Source organism: Macrobrachium nipponense, chromosome 3, assembly GCF_015104395.2.
Source record: "Macrobrachium nipponense isolate FS-2020 chromosome 3, ASM1510439v2, whole genome shotgun sequence".
Lineage (NCBI taxonomy): Eukaryota > Metazoa > Arthropoda > Malacostraca > Decapoda > Palaemonidae > Macrobrachium > Macrobrachium nipponense.
In genome coordinates, this window is record NC_087202.1 from 125,258,712 (window position 1) to 125,278,415 (window position 19,704).

Below are 19,704 nucleotides of genomic sequence, written 5' to 3' on the forward strand. Positions count from 1 at the left end.
CATCCTACATCCCTTCTCTAAAATAAATGTATTACACTTTTTATGAAATTGAAGGTTTATCAAGTATTATACAGAAGATAAGTTTATGGCATACTGAAGGTAAAATGGTGTTGTATAAAGAAAAAAATGATATAGGTGGAACATGATTACGTACTTACTGAACAATAGGATGACATTTAGTTGCATGAAAGTGACAAGTTATTGCAGAAATGGTTACATATTCATTGCAGAAAAAAATCAAATTCTATATAATTGAAAAATTACATAATGTGGTTTCCATGCCAACTCGAGGGATTTATTTTCCTCATCCCTGTCAGCATACAAAAGTCAGCTGGGGAGGTGTACGAGTGGGTGGGGCATCCGGCACTCTTAATTCCCCGGGACGTTTTCTATTTCTCATTGATATTCTTCCCCTACCATCTAGTTTTATGACACTGGCAGTCTCCTTTCATTTCAATGACTTTTGCACTGTGATCCCAGGCCTTGGAGGCAACATTTTGGACTGCTACCGTGGTACCCATTTGCAAGGGATGGAGTCTTTTTGCACTTGGATCATGACAGAACTTGACATTTCTCAAGTGCCTACCCATCTTCTTGCCACTGAGGGCATCGGAAAGCAGTCTAAACAATTCCTGACACCAATGTACATATGTTTTAACAGGTTCCACAGGCCCTTGTTGTGCACAAAAAAATCTATACCACAGAATTCCATGGTTCACAGACTTTTGGGTTACTTCTTGGACGGCACCTAATGCCTGATGTAGAGAAAGGGCTTTCCATTTGTCGGACGTGTAACAGGTGTCTAATGCCCTTGTAACTGATCATCGCAGTTCAAATGAATGCTTAGCACAGCATCTTTAGATCTCATCTGCCGCCTCAAACAAACTCTGAGGATGACCTTGTGGACCCCTCTGACATTTCATCAGAAGGTCAGCAGCCCATACACCTTCAAAGTCTACACCACCATTCAAAATATGGAAGGTTATTTATAAAACTAAATATCATAACACAACCATAACAATGTAAATATAAGTATCTATTTAGTTATCTAGATACCTTAACAAACATAACCTTTTCTTTAAACATTATGAAAATTCACTACGTGTGACAAAGTCTAACAATACTGTACAGTACTAGTGGATATAACAGCGGTAGTTAATTCTGTATTATTCAATATAATTTTTGATGATTACATATGCTATCTCATGTAACAACGCATTTATATATTTAATAATTTTATTCTACAGGTGACTACCACAGTATACACTCAGTATACACTAATCAGATACGGCAGTGTTGTATCCATAGCCTTAATGAATGTCGATCATTCATTCTAGTTCACTTTGGAGGCAAGTAAAAGAAGAATGAATATGCCTGCCAGATTAGGATAACATGAAAAATTGTCAACTAATTTGTATTTTTCATAACTTACAGACCTGAGGTCTTAGCATTAGGATAAATACTTAGCACCAGCTGGAAACCGGTAAAGTTTAAAATAATTGTGTACGCAAGGGACTATTGGCATCTGTGCTTGGTCATGAGACATGTGGAGCCACCCACATACCCCTCTAACTCATGACCCCGTTAGTTATTCTTCCAACCTAGGTTAGTTGATAGAGGGGTGGTTAGAGGTGGGCCTTTGTATGTTAAGACCTCAGGTTTGTAAGTTATAAAAAATACAAATTGGATAAAAATTTGTCATTTGTTCATATACGAAACACCTTCGGTCTTAACATTAGGATAGACTTACTTTTGGTGAGAGGTAAGTACTATTAACCAACTGGGAGTTTGCCACCTTTGATCAGTTTTCTGAATACCAGAATTCTACGAAACAACAGACCAGTATTTCAGAATCTAAGACATATATGAATATCATAGAGTCAGACTTCTGGGTTCTACACAATGTCATAGTTCATTGCCTCCGAGGAAGATAAGAAGATCTGTCTTCTTACAAACCAATTCATCCACTCATGTAGGTTTGTTATCATTCCTCTCCCCCTTGCTAAAGAGAGGAATGTCCTGCTACTGATAGGTATCTTACTGATACTAATCCTAACAGTATGGCTACTTCACTCACCTGCATCTTGTCCGTTCCAGCTTATGATGATACTCTCTTCTTACTGCCTGAAGTAAAGAAGGAGACAGAAATTTGAAAAGGAAAGAGGCCAGTTATCTCCTACATTTCACATTCATAGACAAGCTACCAACTGACCCGCCAGGGGTGCTGGATGAGTTACACAATTTGTTGAGCAGACACCAAAGGACCCAAGGAAATTGTGTCCAAGGACCTCTGGGCAACCTTATTTATATACAGGAAATTGAAAATGGTTTTTCATAACAATGAACCAACTCTCAAATTTCAATGAACAGACAGACACCTTCTTAACATTGCTCAATTTGAACTTCGATACAGTCGCAGACCAACCGTCACGATCATTTTAACAGATATGTTCTTAATTGCAAGAAGGCACGTATTCCTCTGATGACCTTCTCTTCTGTATGACCCCATTGGTACAACTTGACAACAAGGAGTAGGCTTGACCGATCGCCTGTTTGGCCTGTTCCTTTACATCTACCACCTTTATATTCTAGGTGACGTAGTGCTTTCTATAACCACAGAGTACTTTGACAAGTCAAAGCCGGCCCTCCTGAAGCATGACTAAGAAATGTATCTGTCATCATGACCTGTGCTGCATTGACTCATTATCCCGGATTCTGGAGCAAATTGGAACTGTTGTTCCTAACTACTTTTAAGTCTACGTCAAAAACCTGGTTATTGAGTATCCCACTCTACCAAGGTCAGAGGAAGACCACCATCCGCGGTCAGTTTCCTGTAACGTGACTGATGTATGTGCCTGGTGGTAATCTATCAAGTCTACTCTGATACGGAGTATGTTTTCACTTATCAGATCGAAGTTCTTATGTGCCCCATCCAGTTCACTGCTCCTGATTCATCTGAAGATTACTCAGTGTGAAGTGATATTCACATGCCCAATCACCAGTCCAATGTGTATCACCATACATGTAATTACAGAGAGACTTCCTTCTGTTCTGACAACCTCTCCACAATATCATTGTCTACTGACAGAATGCCTTTCATGGACAGAAACCTTCTCTATACAGGCAGTCACGGCCAAAGAGTCATTCTGTATATGTGAGCCGAAGACCTTTTGGAGTCATGTTACATCCGAGGTAACACTCTACATCCAAAATCTTAAAAGCTGTTAGTTCGAAAAGGGATACTGGGCAAACTCCAGACCTTGAGATAATAATTCTATCTATCGGTGGTGCCTCTTCCCCAGTGAATCTGGTAGCGATGATTGTGCTAAGATAAACCTTATCACTCATCTTGGGTCCTCCTTAATTACTGGAACCCCTTCTTCCGTTCGGGACATGGAGGAACTGGTAGAACATAGAGTTTGTGTAACCTCCAGGTTGTTCCCAGTATCCCAAATGGAATCCTCAAGTTGCTCAAAGGGTAAAACCCCTGAGACAGCTCTTGCATGGTTTTTCAATTCTACCAGTTCCTCTCTCTAGATGAGTGGTTTGTGCACTCATCTGCCAAACCGGTGGGCCGAGGTCTGACTCCCGGCTCGGCCAACGCGGAATCAGAGAAACTCATTTCTGGTGATAGAAATTAATTTATCGACATAGTGCAGTTCAGATCCCACATAAAGCTGCAGGTCCACTTGCTAGGTGACCAATTGGTTCCTAGCCACATAAAAAATATCCAATCCTTCAGGTCAGCCCTAGGAGAGCTATTAATCAGCTCAGTATTCCTGTAAAAACTAAGATACACTTAACTTTTCCAATTATACAGACTACAGGTAGTGACCTACTTACAACCGCAATTGGTTCTGCAAAACCAGTTGTAACACAATTTGGACGCAAGTCGATATCTGCTAAATTACCGTAGAGTTTATCGTACATATACATATTGTGTAATGATATTGACATCATCTGAAAGTCATATTTTATCAACATTTTCTTAGATTATTACTTATATTATCATATTTAAGTCATAATTCATTATTATTTAACGTTCATTATCATTAAAACCATTGTATTACCATTCTTAGTGCATATTGTTATTGTCATATATTACGACAGTACTTTACGATACTCTTTCACAAGTTCATATATGTAAAAATTCAACCCCTTCTTTAGCTAATTTATTTTGTTGTCTTTTTCTTTAGAATGTGTATTATATTTCCTAGTTATGATTTCTTTACATTTTTGTAGCATGTGTAACATCTCACACCTACGTATGTACACATGTCATTACTACGCCTTACTGTTAACGTTTGTCAAAGTTGTCAGACGTACCTGTTCTCCACACATCACACTGTTTCATATTGCTACGTTTGTAAGTTCAACCTTTTCTTTAGTTAATTTATTTTGCTATCTTTGTTTTCTTTAGACTTCATTGTATTTCCTAGTAATGATTATTTCTATATTTTTATACCATTTGTATCGTCTCTCTACACGACATTACTACTCCTTGCTGTTACATTCGCCAAACGTTTGTCCAAACTGTTCCTCCACGCATCATACTGTTTCATAATGCTTCGTTTGTCACGTTCATATAAAATTTCATCCTTTTTTTAGTTAATTTACTTATTGTATTTCCTAGTTATGATTTCTTGGAATTTTTATACAATTTGTAACGTCTCTCTACATACTGTTACATTCGCCAAACGTTTGTCCAAACTGTTTCTCCACGCATCATACTGTTTCATAATGCTTTGTTTGTCATGTTCATATAAAAATTCATCCTTTTTTTAGTTAATTTACCATATATTTCGGCGTTTAAGTCGACCCCCCAATTCTGAGTAAATTTTTATGATTTTAACTAATATCGGGTATATTAGTCGACCTATAAAATGTGAGGCCAGCCGTACGCTCAAAATAAGCAGCAGGGTAAAACTTATCATATAAAATAACCTGAATGATATTACGGTACATATGTTGCTCTACTTATCATAAGAAATACTGGTAATATACTCGGTATATTAACAAATCTGCGTAATATATAAAAGATGAATATACCGGCAAATATGATTAGAAATGACGAAACGAAAGATACGTTACTCGAGTGTAATGTAAACAAACAAAGTGCTAAGTAACGGTGCATAACAGCCTACGTATATATGTATGTACAAACTGCCACTCAAGTTAATATTTTGATTGGGTTGTTAAAACGACGTGCCAGTATTTTATTATTATGTTGGAATATTCCTTGACCATTGGTTCTTCTATGGCATAAACAGGCTCATTTGAGGGAAAACGAACCTGCAGATGATTCACCAGATTCAAACTGGGATCCTGATGAAACCGTGAATGATAATTTGTTTGATGAATTGTTTAATTCAAGTGACGATGACTCAAGTAATTTTGAAGGATTTTAAATACATATTTACTATTAAATATAAATTTTTTTTTATTTTATTTAGTGATAAATAAAGATTTCATACCATAAATGTTTTTGAACAATACCCCGGTAAATACAAAACTGTCAGTCAACGCATCCTTCTCAATTACTGTACTACAAATGGCTACGCAATGTTTACACTTGCTGTGCAATTGGGGTTTCTTCAAGTTACTTTGATTTTTTTCATTTTATTTAAGGTAATGGATGTTCTAATGTATTATTATTGTCGTATTACAGTGTGAAATGTTTTTAATACTGGTATTTACATACATAGTTACCTCAACAAGGCTGTCATTCTTATTAGCCAACTGTAAAGCCTGGATTCCTGTAAAGATATGCCAAAATAATAAAGATTCACTTTTTTTTACCGTTAGATAAGTCGACCCCCTAATTTTGGCATGATTTTTTGGGGCTAAAGGGTCGACTTATACGCCGAAATATACGGTACTTATTGTATTTCCTAGTTATGATTTCTTGGAATTTTTATACCATTTGTAACGTCTCGTACACGACATTGCGTCTTATGTATTGTTACGTTCATAGCAAACCCGTTTCTCTATGCATCATACTGTTTCCTGTTGTTACTTTTGTCAGGTTTAATTTAAACACTGGATGCTACAGTACAATTTGTTTAATGTTGAAAAATACAAAATACAGGTGCAAAAAATAGAAAACATTCAAAAATACAATTGAAAAATGAAGACAGCAGAGAGAGAGATGCATTCAGTACTGAGCTACAGGCAACACTGAGTGAGCGCGGGACTCAGAGATGCGCGGACGCTGCAGGAAAAAGTATTGTACATTCGTATGCATGTTCTGCCGAAAATAATAGTCGTAAAGTCGATCAGACATATGTCGCATAGGTCGTAAGTAGGTCATTACCTGTATATCATAGGAAAACACCAGGGGAATGTCCTATGATAATATATTCTATTCAGACATGTTCTAAGGAATTAATCTGTTAACAGGACATGGCTCATTTTTTACATGTAATGTTACTTTCCAACCACATAACACCCTATGCAATGATCTGTTACACTATACGGGCATATGTTCAATATGCTACCTTCCAAAGAGAAATCCTATATTGCCAGAAACCACCATGGTGCTATTCTCAAGTAACCTAGCACAGAATTGTACCCAACGTCACTTCACCCCACCTCATTCTTGAAGAATGGGGAACTCTCCCCACCTTCCCCTTCCAGATATGATGAGGATCTAATGCCTTGCTTCAGCCAACTGAAATTAGACCAGGATGGAAGAGACCCATTTGCAGATGCTAGGTTAATCTAGCCAACAACCACTTGGACTAGGCTAAGTAGGTACAGGCAGTCCCCGGGTTACGACGGGGTTCCGTTCTTGAGACGCGTCATAAGCCGAAAATCATCGCAAGCCGGAACATCATAAAAAAATCCTAAGAAAACCTTACTTTCAATGCTTTGGGTGCACGGAAAACTATGTAAACTGCATTCTTATTGCATTTTCCATCCAAAAAAACCTTCAAATATTAATTATTTTGCATTTTTGGTGTCATATTTCATCTGCCAGATGAGCGTTGTGGGGGTCGTAACCCTGGAACATGCGTCGTAACCCTGGAAAAAATATCTGATGAATATGATTGAGAAGCGCCTTAACCTTGGAACGTCGTAACCTGAACCCGTCGTAATCTGAACCCGTCGTAACCTGAACCCGTCGTAACCCGGGGACTGCCTGTATAGTCAATTAAGAATTGACTAACTTATTTTAAGTTGGCAAGACCAGATTCACCCTGGCTTGGTTGGTTAGGCTACGTTAACTCTTCCATCAATTAGGCTACATTAACTCTTCTACCAATTAGGCTACATTAACTCTTCCACCAATTAGGCTACATTAACTCTTCCACCAATTAGGCTAAGCTAACTCCTCCATCACTTAGGGTAGGTTAAGGGGGCCGGCCGGAACCCTTATACTATATGGGGGTATAGGGCGAAAAATGCAAAGTCATGAAAAAATTCATGGAGCTTCATATGGCAATTGAGAATATGTATAAGAAATATTTTGTAAAAATTCCTCTTACTTTGGTAGTTACAGGGTAATTAGTTAACGTAACTCAATAAGCCTAAAACATTGATCCGTACAAGAAAATGCAATATTTCTTCTGTTATCGTAAATTTTGATAACTATTGTCAAAGAAATTGGGAGAAATGGCATCTGTAGACATTCCCCAAGTCGAGAAGGGAGACTTCAGTCAGCTACCAAGTTCAACCATGATTCGGCGCGAGCACAAACCTCAAGTAGTCTACACGTTCGAGTTTCACCTCTGACATTCGTTTGCTTTTATGTATGTTTATATATGTTTTGGCAAGAATTTCATCATGCCAATGAAGAAAAGACAAGGAAAACATCTCCCTAACATACAGACGAAGAAAAATCGCTCAAGTATTATTACAGAATATCATAATATATGAGTAGTTAGTGAAGAAAGAGGGGAGGGTTGCGTAGTAACGCCCCCGTCTTGCCTGACAGCACACGTCACACGTCACACTGTGCCCAAAGCTACGATCTTTGAGCAAAGAGATCTTCAATTATGATAAATAATATAGTTTTGGTTTTTTAATACCCAAAATGGAATATGAAATTCATAATAATCATGATTTATCAAATTGTCTTTAAAAAGAGAGTACACCTTCGAGTTTCACCTCTGACATTCTCTTGCATTTACGTTTGTTTATCTTTGTTTCGGCAAGAATTTCATCATGCCAAAACGGAAAATATAAGGAAAACATCTCGCTAACATACAGACGAAGAAAATTCGCTGTAATAAGCCAAGTTAGTGAAGGAGAGAGAGACTTGCGTAGGAATGAGTGCCCCATCTTGCCTCACGCAGTGCCCCAAGCTACGATATATGAGCAAAGGGATCATCATTTATGATTAAATTATGGTAAATAAAATAGTTTTGGTTTATTAATACACAAAAAAGAAATATACATTCATAATAATCATTATTTATTAACATTGCCGTTATAAAAATATGAAGAAAAACTTTGAACGCCCGTATCTCAAAACTATAATTGACCTTCAAAATCTATCTTCTCACTTAGTTTTAAAGCTATAACATTGGAATTTGGTATATAACTCAGAAAGACATTATAGAACAATCAAATGAAGCCTTTTTTTCCAATTTTTGTTTCATCTTTTTTTTTTATAAATTTTGTTTTCCTAATTTATAGGGTTTATTTTTTTACCATAATGAAAAATTCATATCTAGTAAAAAAATGACTTAGAAAAAAAATCCTCATTTGATTGGAGGTCTACATCAGGTCTATATATGGTAGTAATCCAAGGTCTTAATATTAAATATCAAGGGAGGATATAGAATTTGAAAAATGGTTATTTTCGGGATAAACCGCCCTGGCGTCACAAAACCGAAGGTCAAGAGGCGAAAATCATATGCGGTTTGGAGATGTCCCAAGTCACCTTATTAAGTGGTATGAATATCAAAGTCCTGTCCTTAAAGAATGGCATTAGCTAGCCAGCCCCCTTAATACTTCAATACTAAGGAAGAAAACAGCTTATGTATACAGTACAGGGGTAACTTAATTAGTAGTCAAACGTTCTGTAAGACAGATTTATTTAATCTGTATTACAGGCAGTCCTTGGTTATTGGCGGTCTCGGTTAATGGCGACCTGGTTTTATGGTGCTTGTCTAGCGCCATAAAATCCGCAATTTATGGCGCAATAACAGCCAAGTTTCACGCCATTAACTGAAACTCTGCGCCTAAACTGCCAAGTTTTGGTTAATAGGGGTTTCCACTTCTCAGCACCCCATTGAGAACGGAACCCCTCCGATAACCAGGGACTGCCTGTAAATATTTGTATAAATATTTTGCTGTTGACATTAATATCAGTATTTTAAAATGAGTAAATCATTGTTATAAGCATTTTAGTAGGTGTATATACTTGGGAGTAACAGTTGTAAAACAGTACTCATCTGTCTTAGATTTTTGGAATGATGGTTTGGAGTGTATTTTTCTTTGAATTGATATTAAATTGTTTTATTATGATAATTTAAGCAGTAAAATGTTCAAATAGACAGTTATAAGCATTTTAGTTTATGGGTTCCTGGGTATTTGGCAGTTATAGGCCAGTCATAAGCATTTTTAGAGGGGATTTTGGCATTCTCATGGCAGGTTCTGGAACCTAATAGTAGCGTGTAAAAGTGGGGGATCACTGTACATCTTTTGTTACTTGTTTTATAATCTTTTCTTTATATCTCACTAATATATTATTATCTTGTGAAATATGAATTTTGTACCGTTAAGAATGAAAATCAATTTAAAATGCAAAATTACATAATCAATAAATTAATTAAATTCATGACATCTATGAAAGAAAACCAACATTTAGTAAAAAACTTAAGTAATTGTAAATCATAAATACTGTACTATGTACCTCACCTGGAAGGACAGAGCGAAAGCTGTCCCGTAAATGATGAGGAGGAGCTGGAGTTAGCAGCAAACATCGAAGGAACTCTTCACTGGCTGCAGCCTCTACAGCTCTCTTTGTGTCATCATCAAATTCTCTGTCAAGATGACCAACCCTATCTAAACGGCGTTTAATCTTCAGGGAAAAGGAAAGGGGTTTGCAAAGTAAAAACAAAAACGGCCAAATACTGTTAGTTTATGCAAATTAAAAACAAAATCTGCCAAATACTGTTAGTGTACAAGTGGAAGGTATTCAGAAACTTAAAAACTAAATGCCAGTCAAGAATTCAAATAAAAATAAAAGCAAGAAAAAAGCAGAAAATTATGACAAAAGAATAACATCACTAGTTTTCCACCTGGCCATCAACTTTAGTAGTAAAACAGTGCTTGTCGGTATGGTGGTCTGACATGACAAATAACATCAGCAAATAATTTTGTGGCAAAAAGAAAAAGTAAGTTACTTCAAACTTTGGTTCAGCATTTTCATTAAACATCTGGTATAGTGAAACTTTATAAAAGGTAATACGTAGTGTTTGATAAGAACAGTATACTTTAACTTGAGATACACAGAACAATGTGCTGTTTCCATGACTTATAACATTTTTATAATGCTGGACCCCAGAAAATATAATCATGCTACATGTATCATAAGAGTAAACTTAGCTATTTGTTGTCAGCTCTGTCAATTGTCAAATCTATACTCAGGACAGCTCATGTAAGGGTTTTTTCAGTCATCACTGTAGTAACTCCTTACTTTTCTGTATGCTTTTAGCTTTACATCTGTACCTTTATGTTTCTCCCTAACTAGCAGTCCCATTACTTTAGCTTCACCTTGCTCTAATATCTCAACATTTTAGATAATGATGATAATTGAAAATAAACACTACTGTCCTAATTTTCTTTCTAGGTTGTCCACTTGTCACGAAACAATAGGTTCTAGTTAAAAAGGAAGAAAAAAAAAAAAAAGAAATGCCACACCATTTTTTTGTTTAATTCTTACCTCTTTAGGCAAATTGCAAGATAAATGAGACAAAACTGCCATATGTAAAGACGACATTCCTGGGGTTTCCCTTAAAAGCTGCATTACAGTTTCTATTTCACTCTTCCCCCTCTCCTGTTAACACAAAAGAAATAAATAAGTTTTTTACATACATACCATACAAACTAGTCAATTAGATCATGTGATATCATAGTGCAAGCTTTATTCAAATCATCTTCTGATTAAATGTGACAAATTTATTACATTAATTTGTAATTTTCATAACTAACAAACCTGAGGTATTAATAACAGGGAAACCCCTCTAGCTCCAACTGAAAACCAGTACAAAATCAATAAAACTGTATATGCATGAGACTAGTGGCATCTGTCCTTTGTCACAAGATAAGTGGGACCACCCACGTATCCAGCCGCAATCTTGTGACCTCACTACTTGCTCTTCCAACTAAGATTAAACTGTCAGAGGGTGGTTAGAGGTGGGCCATAAATGCTAAGACCTCAGGTTTGTTAGTTATGAAAATGCAAATTAATTTAATAAATTTGTCATTTGTTCATATACAATACAAACATTCAGATAGACTTGCTCTTGGTGGGAGCTAAGTAATTAAACTGACAGGAGGTTTGCCACACCTGGTACTTTACCCGAATAAGAAAAATTCTAAGGAATACAACCTTTATTTCTGAACCTTAGATATATGTATATCTTATGTTCAGCTCCTGGGTTTCAATACAATGTCACAGTTCATTGCATATTTGGAGGATAAGAAGCTATCATTCCAGTAACAATCCAATGTAGCCACTTATGTAATGAGCTATGCAACTTATTGAGCAACCACCACCAGACCCATGGAAAAGTGTCCTAGGACCTATGGGCAATATCTTTCAAGTACAAGTGGAAGGAAGTGAAAGTGGTTTGGCACTGCAATGAACCAGCATTCAAAATTCTAAGAACCGACATATTCTTCCTAAATGCCAATGAGGAGCTTAGTCCTCTAATGTCATGTGCTCTTGCATGCGTGACATTGCCTGAAGCACTGCTGATGTAGTTGAATAGGCATTCATGATCTATTCTTGTAGTCCAAACAAGATTGTATTCTTGGACATTTCTTGGCCCAGCATGTGCTAACAAAGAGTCTGCGACAACCCTGTCTAAGATGTCGACTCCTTTTTAGATAAGCACAAAGTTTCCTGACAGGACATAACACCATTTCTTCAGGGTCATTGTCAACAGTCTCCCAAAGAAGGTATGGAAGAGGAGACAAAACTGTCATCATGAATTGAAGGGTTTTGAGTCTTCGCAACGAGCTCTCGAATATGTTTAAAAAGTTAAGACTTCCAACATCTGGTGTGTTTTACATCATAAGATCAACCAAGCAGCGATTACCCTTTTTGATGATGCTAAAGCTGGCAAGAAGAAAGCCTTGAGGATTAAGTTTCTATCTGTAGTTTCTTGCAATGGTTCATAGGGTGTTTTAGTAAGAATAGTCAAAACCAAGGTCAAATCCCAACTAGGTGGTTTGAGCTCTCTATGGGAACAGGAATGCTAAAATACTCCTAACCCTCTTACGCCGACTGGACGTATTTTACGTCGACTTACAAAAGTTTTTTTTAAAATTCGCAGAAAAATACTTATAGGCCTACCAGCCGAAAACTTTTGAATCACGCGCCTTGGGGGATGCTGGGAGTCCACGGATCAAGGTGTTGTTTTGTTTACAATCGTTATGCAGGCGCGCAAGCGCGAATTTCTTTCTTGCCACACTAAAAAGTATCTGTGACACATCTCGGAAATTATTGTCACTTTGACATAATTTTTGTACCATTGTAAATTAGCCGTTACATGAAGTATTATATATGAAATGTTCGCATTTTTATGTAGAATACAACAATAAAATACTCATGATTGTAGCTTTTATCAGTTTTGAGATATTTTCATATAAATAACCCCCGATAATTGCCAAAATTTCAACCTTCGGTCAAACTTTGACTCTAAAACGAAATGGTCGAAAAAACGCAATGTAAGCTAAAACAGTTATATTTCTAGTACTATTCAATCATTTACCTTAATTTTGCAACTAATTGGAAGTCTCTAGCACAATATTTCAATTTATGGTGAATTTATGAAAAAACTTTTTCCTTACGTCCGCGCGGTAACTCTTCCGAAAAAAATCATACATGCGATTTTTGTGGTAATATTTGCACCATTTTAAAATTAGCCGTTATATAAAGTTTTATATATGGAAATGTGTGCAATTTCATGCACAATACAACTAAAAACAACCCATGGTTGTAGCTTTATCAGTTTTGAGATATTTTCATATAAATAACGATAATTGCCCAAAATTTCAACCTTCGGTCAACTTTGACTCTACCGAAATGGTCGAAAAAAAACGCAATTGTAAGCTTAAAACGTTATATTCTAGTAATATTCAAGCATTTACCTTCATTTTGTAAAAAATTGGAAGTCTCTAGCACAATATTTCGATTTATGGTGAATTTATGAAAAAAAAATAACATTTTCTTTACGTCGTGATAACTCTTCCGAAAAAATCATACGTGCGATTGTGGTAATGTTTGCACCATTTTAAATTAGCCGTTACATAAAGTTTTATGTATATGAAAATGTGCGCAATTTCATGTAGAATACAACGAAAAATAATTGAAGGTTGTAGCTTTCCCTCATTTTTGAAATATTTGCATATAAATCACGATAAATAGAAAAAAAACCAAGTTCGGTCAACTTTGACTCTACCGAAATGGTCGAAAAACGCAATTGTAAGCTAAAACTCTTACAGTCTAGTAATATCAGTCATTTATATCTTCATCTTGAAACAAATTCGAAGTCTCTAGCAAAATATGATATTGTTATGATACAATAAAGTTTGTTCATACTTAACCTGGCCAGATATATATATAGCTGTATTTTGCTGAAGTCCGACAGAATTTAAAAACTTCCGACACACGCAGTGGTTGGCCAGTGGTTAGTACCCATTCCCCGCCGCTGGGAGGCGGGTATCAGGAACCATTCCCATTTTCTATTTATAATTTTTATTTCCACTGTCCCCCTGAGGGGAGGTGGGTGGGTACTTGATTATATCTATCTGTCAGGTAAGTATAACAAACTTTATTGTATCATAACAATATCATTTTGTTCATGAAACTACCTGTCAGATATATATATAGCTGAATCCCACCGTTGGAGGTGGGAAGGGACAGAATAGAAGGATTTTGGGAAACAAATGCATGCAGATGATTTACATCTTGGTTCCACCTGTTAGCATAGCTGACTTTGTGATTACTGTCACCCAAGTCTGCTTCTGCTTTACTAGAGTTGCCAGCGAGTAGAGACCTATAAAGCTGGTGCACTCCATGATCTGTCAACGGGGGGCGTGACCACAATGTGACTAGACCATATTGACCATACCATGATGGCTAAGAAGTAAAAATAAATATATATATATAAAATATATATATCACCACCTGACCAACCTAGCCAAAGTTAAGTGTGTTAACTAAGGCTTAAGAGTTAAGAAGTCGCCGTTGTCGGCGACTCAACAACTAAATTAAGAGCTCTTCCTAACCATTTTCTACAGGATAGGATGAGTGGTACTTCTTGCCCCCAAGATTGTGTCTGCAGACACGTAGTGGCCCTAGCGAGCAGCAGATCTCATATGCCATCTTCACATCTCACAGGGAGTGTGAAGTGAACACAGAGTTGCTTCGCTAAAACATGGTACTCAGGATGTTGCTGAGTGCCATGCTCTGTTGAAATGCTTCCGAGGCCGCTGATGGGGGGGCGAGGGGGTCTCTCTGGCTCTTGGGATTCCATTTCAAATCTCAAAAATCACAAAATTCACTGTATGATATACAAAAACACACACATACTTACGTATATCCTTGCACAAATGCACACAGTAAAAGAGAAAGAAAAAAGCCTTCACTCAGTGAAGCAAACAAAGCATGCGACAAGAAGTGGGCAGAGAGGCGAGCAACACGTCCATCCACCTACGCGGCGAAAGCAAAGTGACTCCTCTCCTCGCAGTCGAGCTGACCGCTAACTGCCGGACAAGTAGTTAACTACCGAACCCCCTTGTTCGAAGCTTACGACCGGTTCAGCTGCTGCTAAGTACCTTCCTATTGTTAAAGGACCGAGTGTTTATATACATATCGGAACAAACTGAGTTTGTTATTTGGATCTGATAGTGCACTAAGAAATATGAACACTTCAAGAGAATAACTACTGGCTCGTCATCCATAACATTGTAGCAGCAGTGAGGAACTTGGAGTATCTATTGATAATAAAAATATTGATGAAAATGACAATTTGTCCAAAATTGCATTTTTTCCTAACTATACAAACCTGAGGTCCTTTTTACAATAGGAAGGTACTGAGCGGCAGCTGGATAGGTCCGTAAGCTTTCGAACAAAGGGTTCGGTAGTTAACTGCTTGTCCGACAGGCGCGCGCGACTGGGAGGTAACAAATCACTTTTGCTTTTGGCCCAAGCAAAAACTGCAGAGTGAGGGGTGTGGCATGATGGTGGGGCTATGTGTAAAAGGACCTCATGTTTGTATAGTTAGGAAAAATGCAATTTTGGACAAATTGTCATTTGTTCCGACACGGTTCATACAAACCTTTCGGTCCTTTTACAATAGGAAGACTCACTTCTTGGTGGGTGGAATCTGAGTCCTTTTGTGAACAGACTGGTGTTCGCCCAACCTTGGAACCTCCCTGGTCGTAAGAGCGAGGGAGGGATCCAAGCCTCTGTCCGATTGATCGGGGTGTGCACCGCAGGATCAATGGTCAGACCTCTGGACCGAGTACTAAGAGAGAGGCAAGCGTATCTCTTCGTACCAGCAATGTAAGAACTTGTTCCTGTACAGGAGCAAAGATAAAGTCATGGTTTTGACTCTTGTAGGCATCCACTTCCCCCCCTTGGTAGAAGGTGGTGGATATTCTGCTCCTATCCCTAGTGAAAGGGTAGGATGGGGCTCTGTCATATAGCTCACCGGCATCTCGTCCTTATCCAGCAGGGTATGACCGTATCCCTCTACCCACAGGTAGAGGGGTAGAAAAGATAGAAAGAGAAGCCAGTCACTTTCTCATTCACTATCTATTCATACAGTCACACCAGGACTCGATGCTGTTCAGCCTGCTAGGGTCTGGGTTAGCTAGCGACGTGTTGAGCAGCCACCACGGGTCCTAAGGAAACCGATCCAAGGACCTATGGGCAATATCCAAGAGGTATAAGGAAGGTGCCGGTGGTCTGGTTGTACCAGACCCCTGCCTTCCATACCTGCGCCACGGAGAAGTTCTTACGAAACGCCAACGAGGGGCCAATACTTCTGACTTCGTGGATCTCTCGGACGGGACGTACGGATTTGTCGTCACTACCATCAGCCTCATACGCCTCCTGATGACCTCACGCAGCCAGAATGAAAGAGTGTTCTTGGATACTTCTTTCTGGTGACCCCGTTGCTAACGAAGAAGGCGTCCGACACTCATGCCCGAGGTGTCGAGTTCTCTTCAGATAGCGCCGTAGCGTCCTCCCAGGACAAAGCACATCTCATCCACATCATTATCTGCATGAAGTTCCCGTACTCTCTTCGCCGATGCAGGTCCAGCAAGAAGAGGGTCTTGTGATTCCCTGGGTTGGCAAGACCTTTGGAGGCTGCTCTTAAGCAAGGAGATCTCGAACGAGTTCGAGATGTCCAATCCCGTCGTTTCAGGACGAGCGTCAAGGCGGCTCTGTATCCTTTGACTGTGGAACTTAGAGGAGCTTCCTCGGCGAAGAAAAACGAGGAAAACCGCTACCTGCTGAAGAGTGGCTCTGAGAGGAGATAGGCCCCGTCTACGACACCAACCACAGAAGACGGCCGACTTCCCCTGGTACACAGCTGCAGAGGACTGACGGACGTTTCCAGCCATCTCTGTTTGCTGCGCTACGAAAAAGCTTCTCGTTCGCAAGAGATGGTGGATAACAGCCAGCGTGAAGACGTAGGGACTGGACTGCTCGGTGGTACCGCTCGACGTGTGGCTGGGCGAGAAGGTTGTGCCATGGGAATTTCTCTCGGTTCTCTGCGAGAAGAGCCAGCAGGTCCGGATACCAATGGCCTGTGCCATTTGGGGAGCCATCAGGATCATCCTGAGATTCGGGATGACCAGTGCTCGACTGATCACCCTTGCGAATCAGGCTGACGGGGGAAAAGGCATAGGCGAAGAGGTTGTCCCACGGGTGTTGAAGAGCGTCCTCTGCAGCTGCCCATGGATCCGGAGGCACGGCCGAGAAGAACACCTGGAGCTTCCTGTTGTGCCGGATGGCGAACAGATCCTCGACTGGTCGCCGCCGCCACAGGTCGAAGCCCTTTTCCTTTCCGCCACGTCCTGGTGTAGAGACCCATTCGGTCCCTATCACCTGATCCCGACCCGACGGCTGAGCGGTGTGCTGCTACTACATTCCTTCCCTGGAATGTAGCGTGCCGACAGCTCTATTGAGTGCGCCTCGGCCCACTCGTGCACCTTGCCGAGTCAACTGATACAACGGGAGAGACACCAGGCCCCCCCTGTTTGTTGACGTAAGCCACCACCGTGGTGTTGACGTACATCAACACCACTGAGTGTCCCCATCAAGCGGTCCTGGAACTCTTGGAGAGCGAGGAACGCTGCCTTGAGTTTCAGTACATTGATGTGAAGGTGCTTGTCGTTCTCGTACCACACTCCTGAAGTCCGCAACTCTTCCAGGTGTGCGCCCCACCCATCCCTCGGTCGATGCGTCTGAGAGCAGCTGCATGTCCCGGGGGGGGAGAGTGCGCAGAGGCCACTCCTCTTAAGGGGTTCCTGTCGTCCAGTAACACCCGGCTAGGTCCTGCCTCACCTCCTGTGTCCGTGACATGGAAAGCTTGGGGGATCCGTCGCCTGTGACCAACTCTCCTTCAGTCTCCCTGAAGAGACCGCAGGTGAAGACGCCCGTTAGGGCTGGCTTCCCGAGTGAACGACAAGGTGTCCGATCACGACTTTGCCATCGCTGAGCACTACCTGTTCCTGCCGAGACAGGAACTGGTTGGCTGCCTCCCTGAATCTGGCTTGATCCCGAGTCTGCGGGGAAGACTCGCCCTGCTACCGTGTCGATCCGCATACCCAGGTACTTCATCCTCTGCTTGTGCTCGAGATCGGACTTTTCGAAGTTCAGAACGATCCCCAGATCGCGACAGAACTCGAGCAGTAGATCCCTGTCCTGTAGCAACTGCGAGCGGTAGCTCGCCAGGACTAACCAATCGTCGAGATACCCCATCAGACGTATCCCGTGCGAATGGGCCCAAGCGAGACACCAGATGAACACTCGCGTGAACACCTGTGGGGCGGTTGAGAGACCACCGAGCAACGTGGCCTGGTACACCGTCCCGTCGAGGATGAAGCGAGGTACTTTCTGGAGGACTGATGAATGGGTTATTTGTAAATACGCATCCTTCAAGTCCACTGAAAGCATGTAATCGTTCTCCCTGCCTGATAGAGTCGAGCACTGCGCGTGCCGTCTCCATCGTGAACCGGGTCTGGCGAACCAACCGGTTCAGGGGAGAGAGATCTATCACCGGGCGCCAGCCTCTCGTAGACTTTTCCACCGGAGAAGTCGGCTGTAAAAGCCCGGTGACTGATCCGTGCCGATTTCTACAGCTCTCTTGCTCAGCATGGTCTTGATCTCCTGTCTCAATGCTACGTCCTTCGATGCCCCTGGACGTAAACGCCTGCTGTTGGACCCCGGCCCAATGGCTGGCCAGGCACCCCCCCACCCCCCCATTCGGCAGCAGGTGAGGGGGAACGCCGTCCTTCCACTGTGAACGTCGTCTGGGTGGGGCTAATCGACACCTGACAGGAGAGAGCCGATACCGCTCCGACTCATTCCAGTCCTCGTCGAGTCGAAACCTCAGGAGGACCGAAGGGGTATTTAAATACGGTGTCCGAAGACACGTAGAAACGCCTCTGTCGCAGTAGAGGAGGTGAAGTAGCTTGTTCGACCGTCCAGAACTGAGAGAGCCTTCTTGTCCGGAGACGAGAGACTACCTGGTTCAACCCAGTCGGCAAGCTCCGATCGCGGCAGACCCACCGTCGATTTGGGTTCCCTCTCGGCCCCAAAACGACTCGAGCCGAGACGTGGCTCTGCTGGTGGGAGCGGCGATCCTTCCCCGAGATCATTGTGCTGACTAATCAGCGCCCGTAAACCTCGGGAACAAAGTCCCTCTGGATCTCGGAGTCACAGCATCTTTGCAGAGTGGGACCGGTTTAAGCCCTTCGAAACAAGAGCATATTCCGAGAACCTTCCTCCTAAGAATGGGGGAACAGCGACAGCCCTCTCGGTCTTCCCCATCCACTTGCGCATACGTCCTGGCCGGTCCCCAGAACCGTGCCTGGCACGTAGGGCGTTGTGTGGGATCATGAGGGGCGCACCCCTCACGATCACTCCTCAATACCTCGCTCCTCCCGTGTAACCCGAGGAGGTTGAAGGTACGGGAGAGGCAGACCTGACGCTCCCTCATTGCTCGCTGGAGCACCAGCAGGCTTTGAGGGCTGCAGGCGATCGTCAACCCGCGGTGCGATCGAGCTGCAGGCCTGGTCGAACCGTCTGCTGTGGAGAACGGCTGGACTGAGCACAGCGGCCCCGATCTCGAGTATCAGAAGAGCTGGTGCTGGTTGCCGTACCCAGTCGCTTTCTGTGAGAGCGACGGTCAGGCGACCTGCAGGCTCCACTGTCACAGTGAGACCGGTGCTTGTCCTCACGGCACGTCACGTCGCTGGTTCCAGCCGTGGCTGGCACCGGCGAAC

The 19,704-nt window shown here is 41.3% G+C and overlaps 1 protein-coding gene across 1 annotated transcript in view; it reads right to left on the reverse strand.

The window, feature by feature from the left end:
* LOC135222044 (uncharacterized) overlaps positions 1 to 19,704 on the reverse strand; it is a 261,893-nt gene that overhangs the window by 153,442 nt on the left and 88,747 nt on the right. The window contains exons 9-10 of the mRNA XM_064260178.1: positions 10,895 to 11,008; positions 9,868 to 10,030 (exon numbers count right to left, since the gene is read on the reverse strand). Coding sequence (XP_064116248.1) covers positions 9,868 to 10,030; positions 10,895 to 11,008 — 277 coding nt within the window. The remainder of the gene's footprint in view (positions 1 to 9,867; positions 10,031 to 10,894; positions 11,009 to 19,704) is intronic.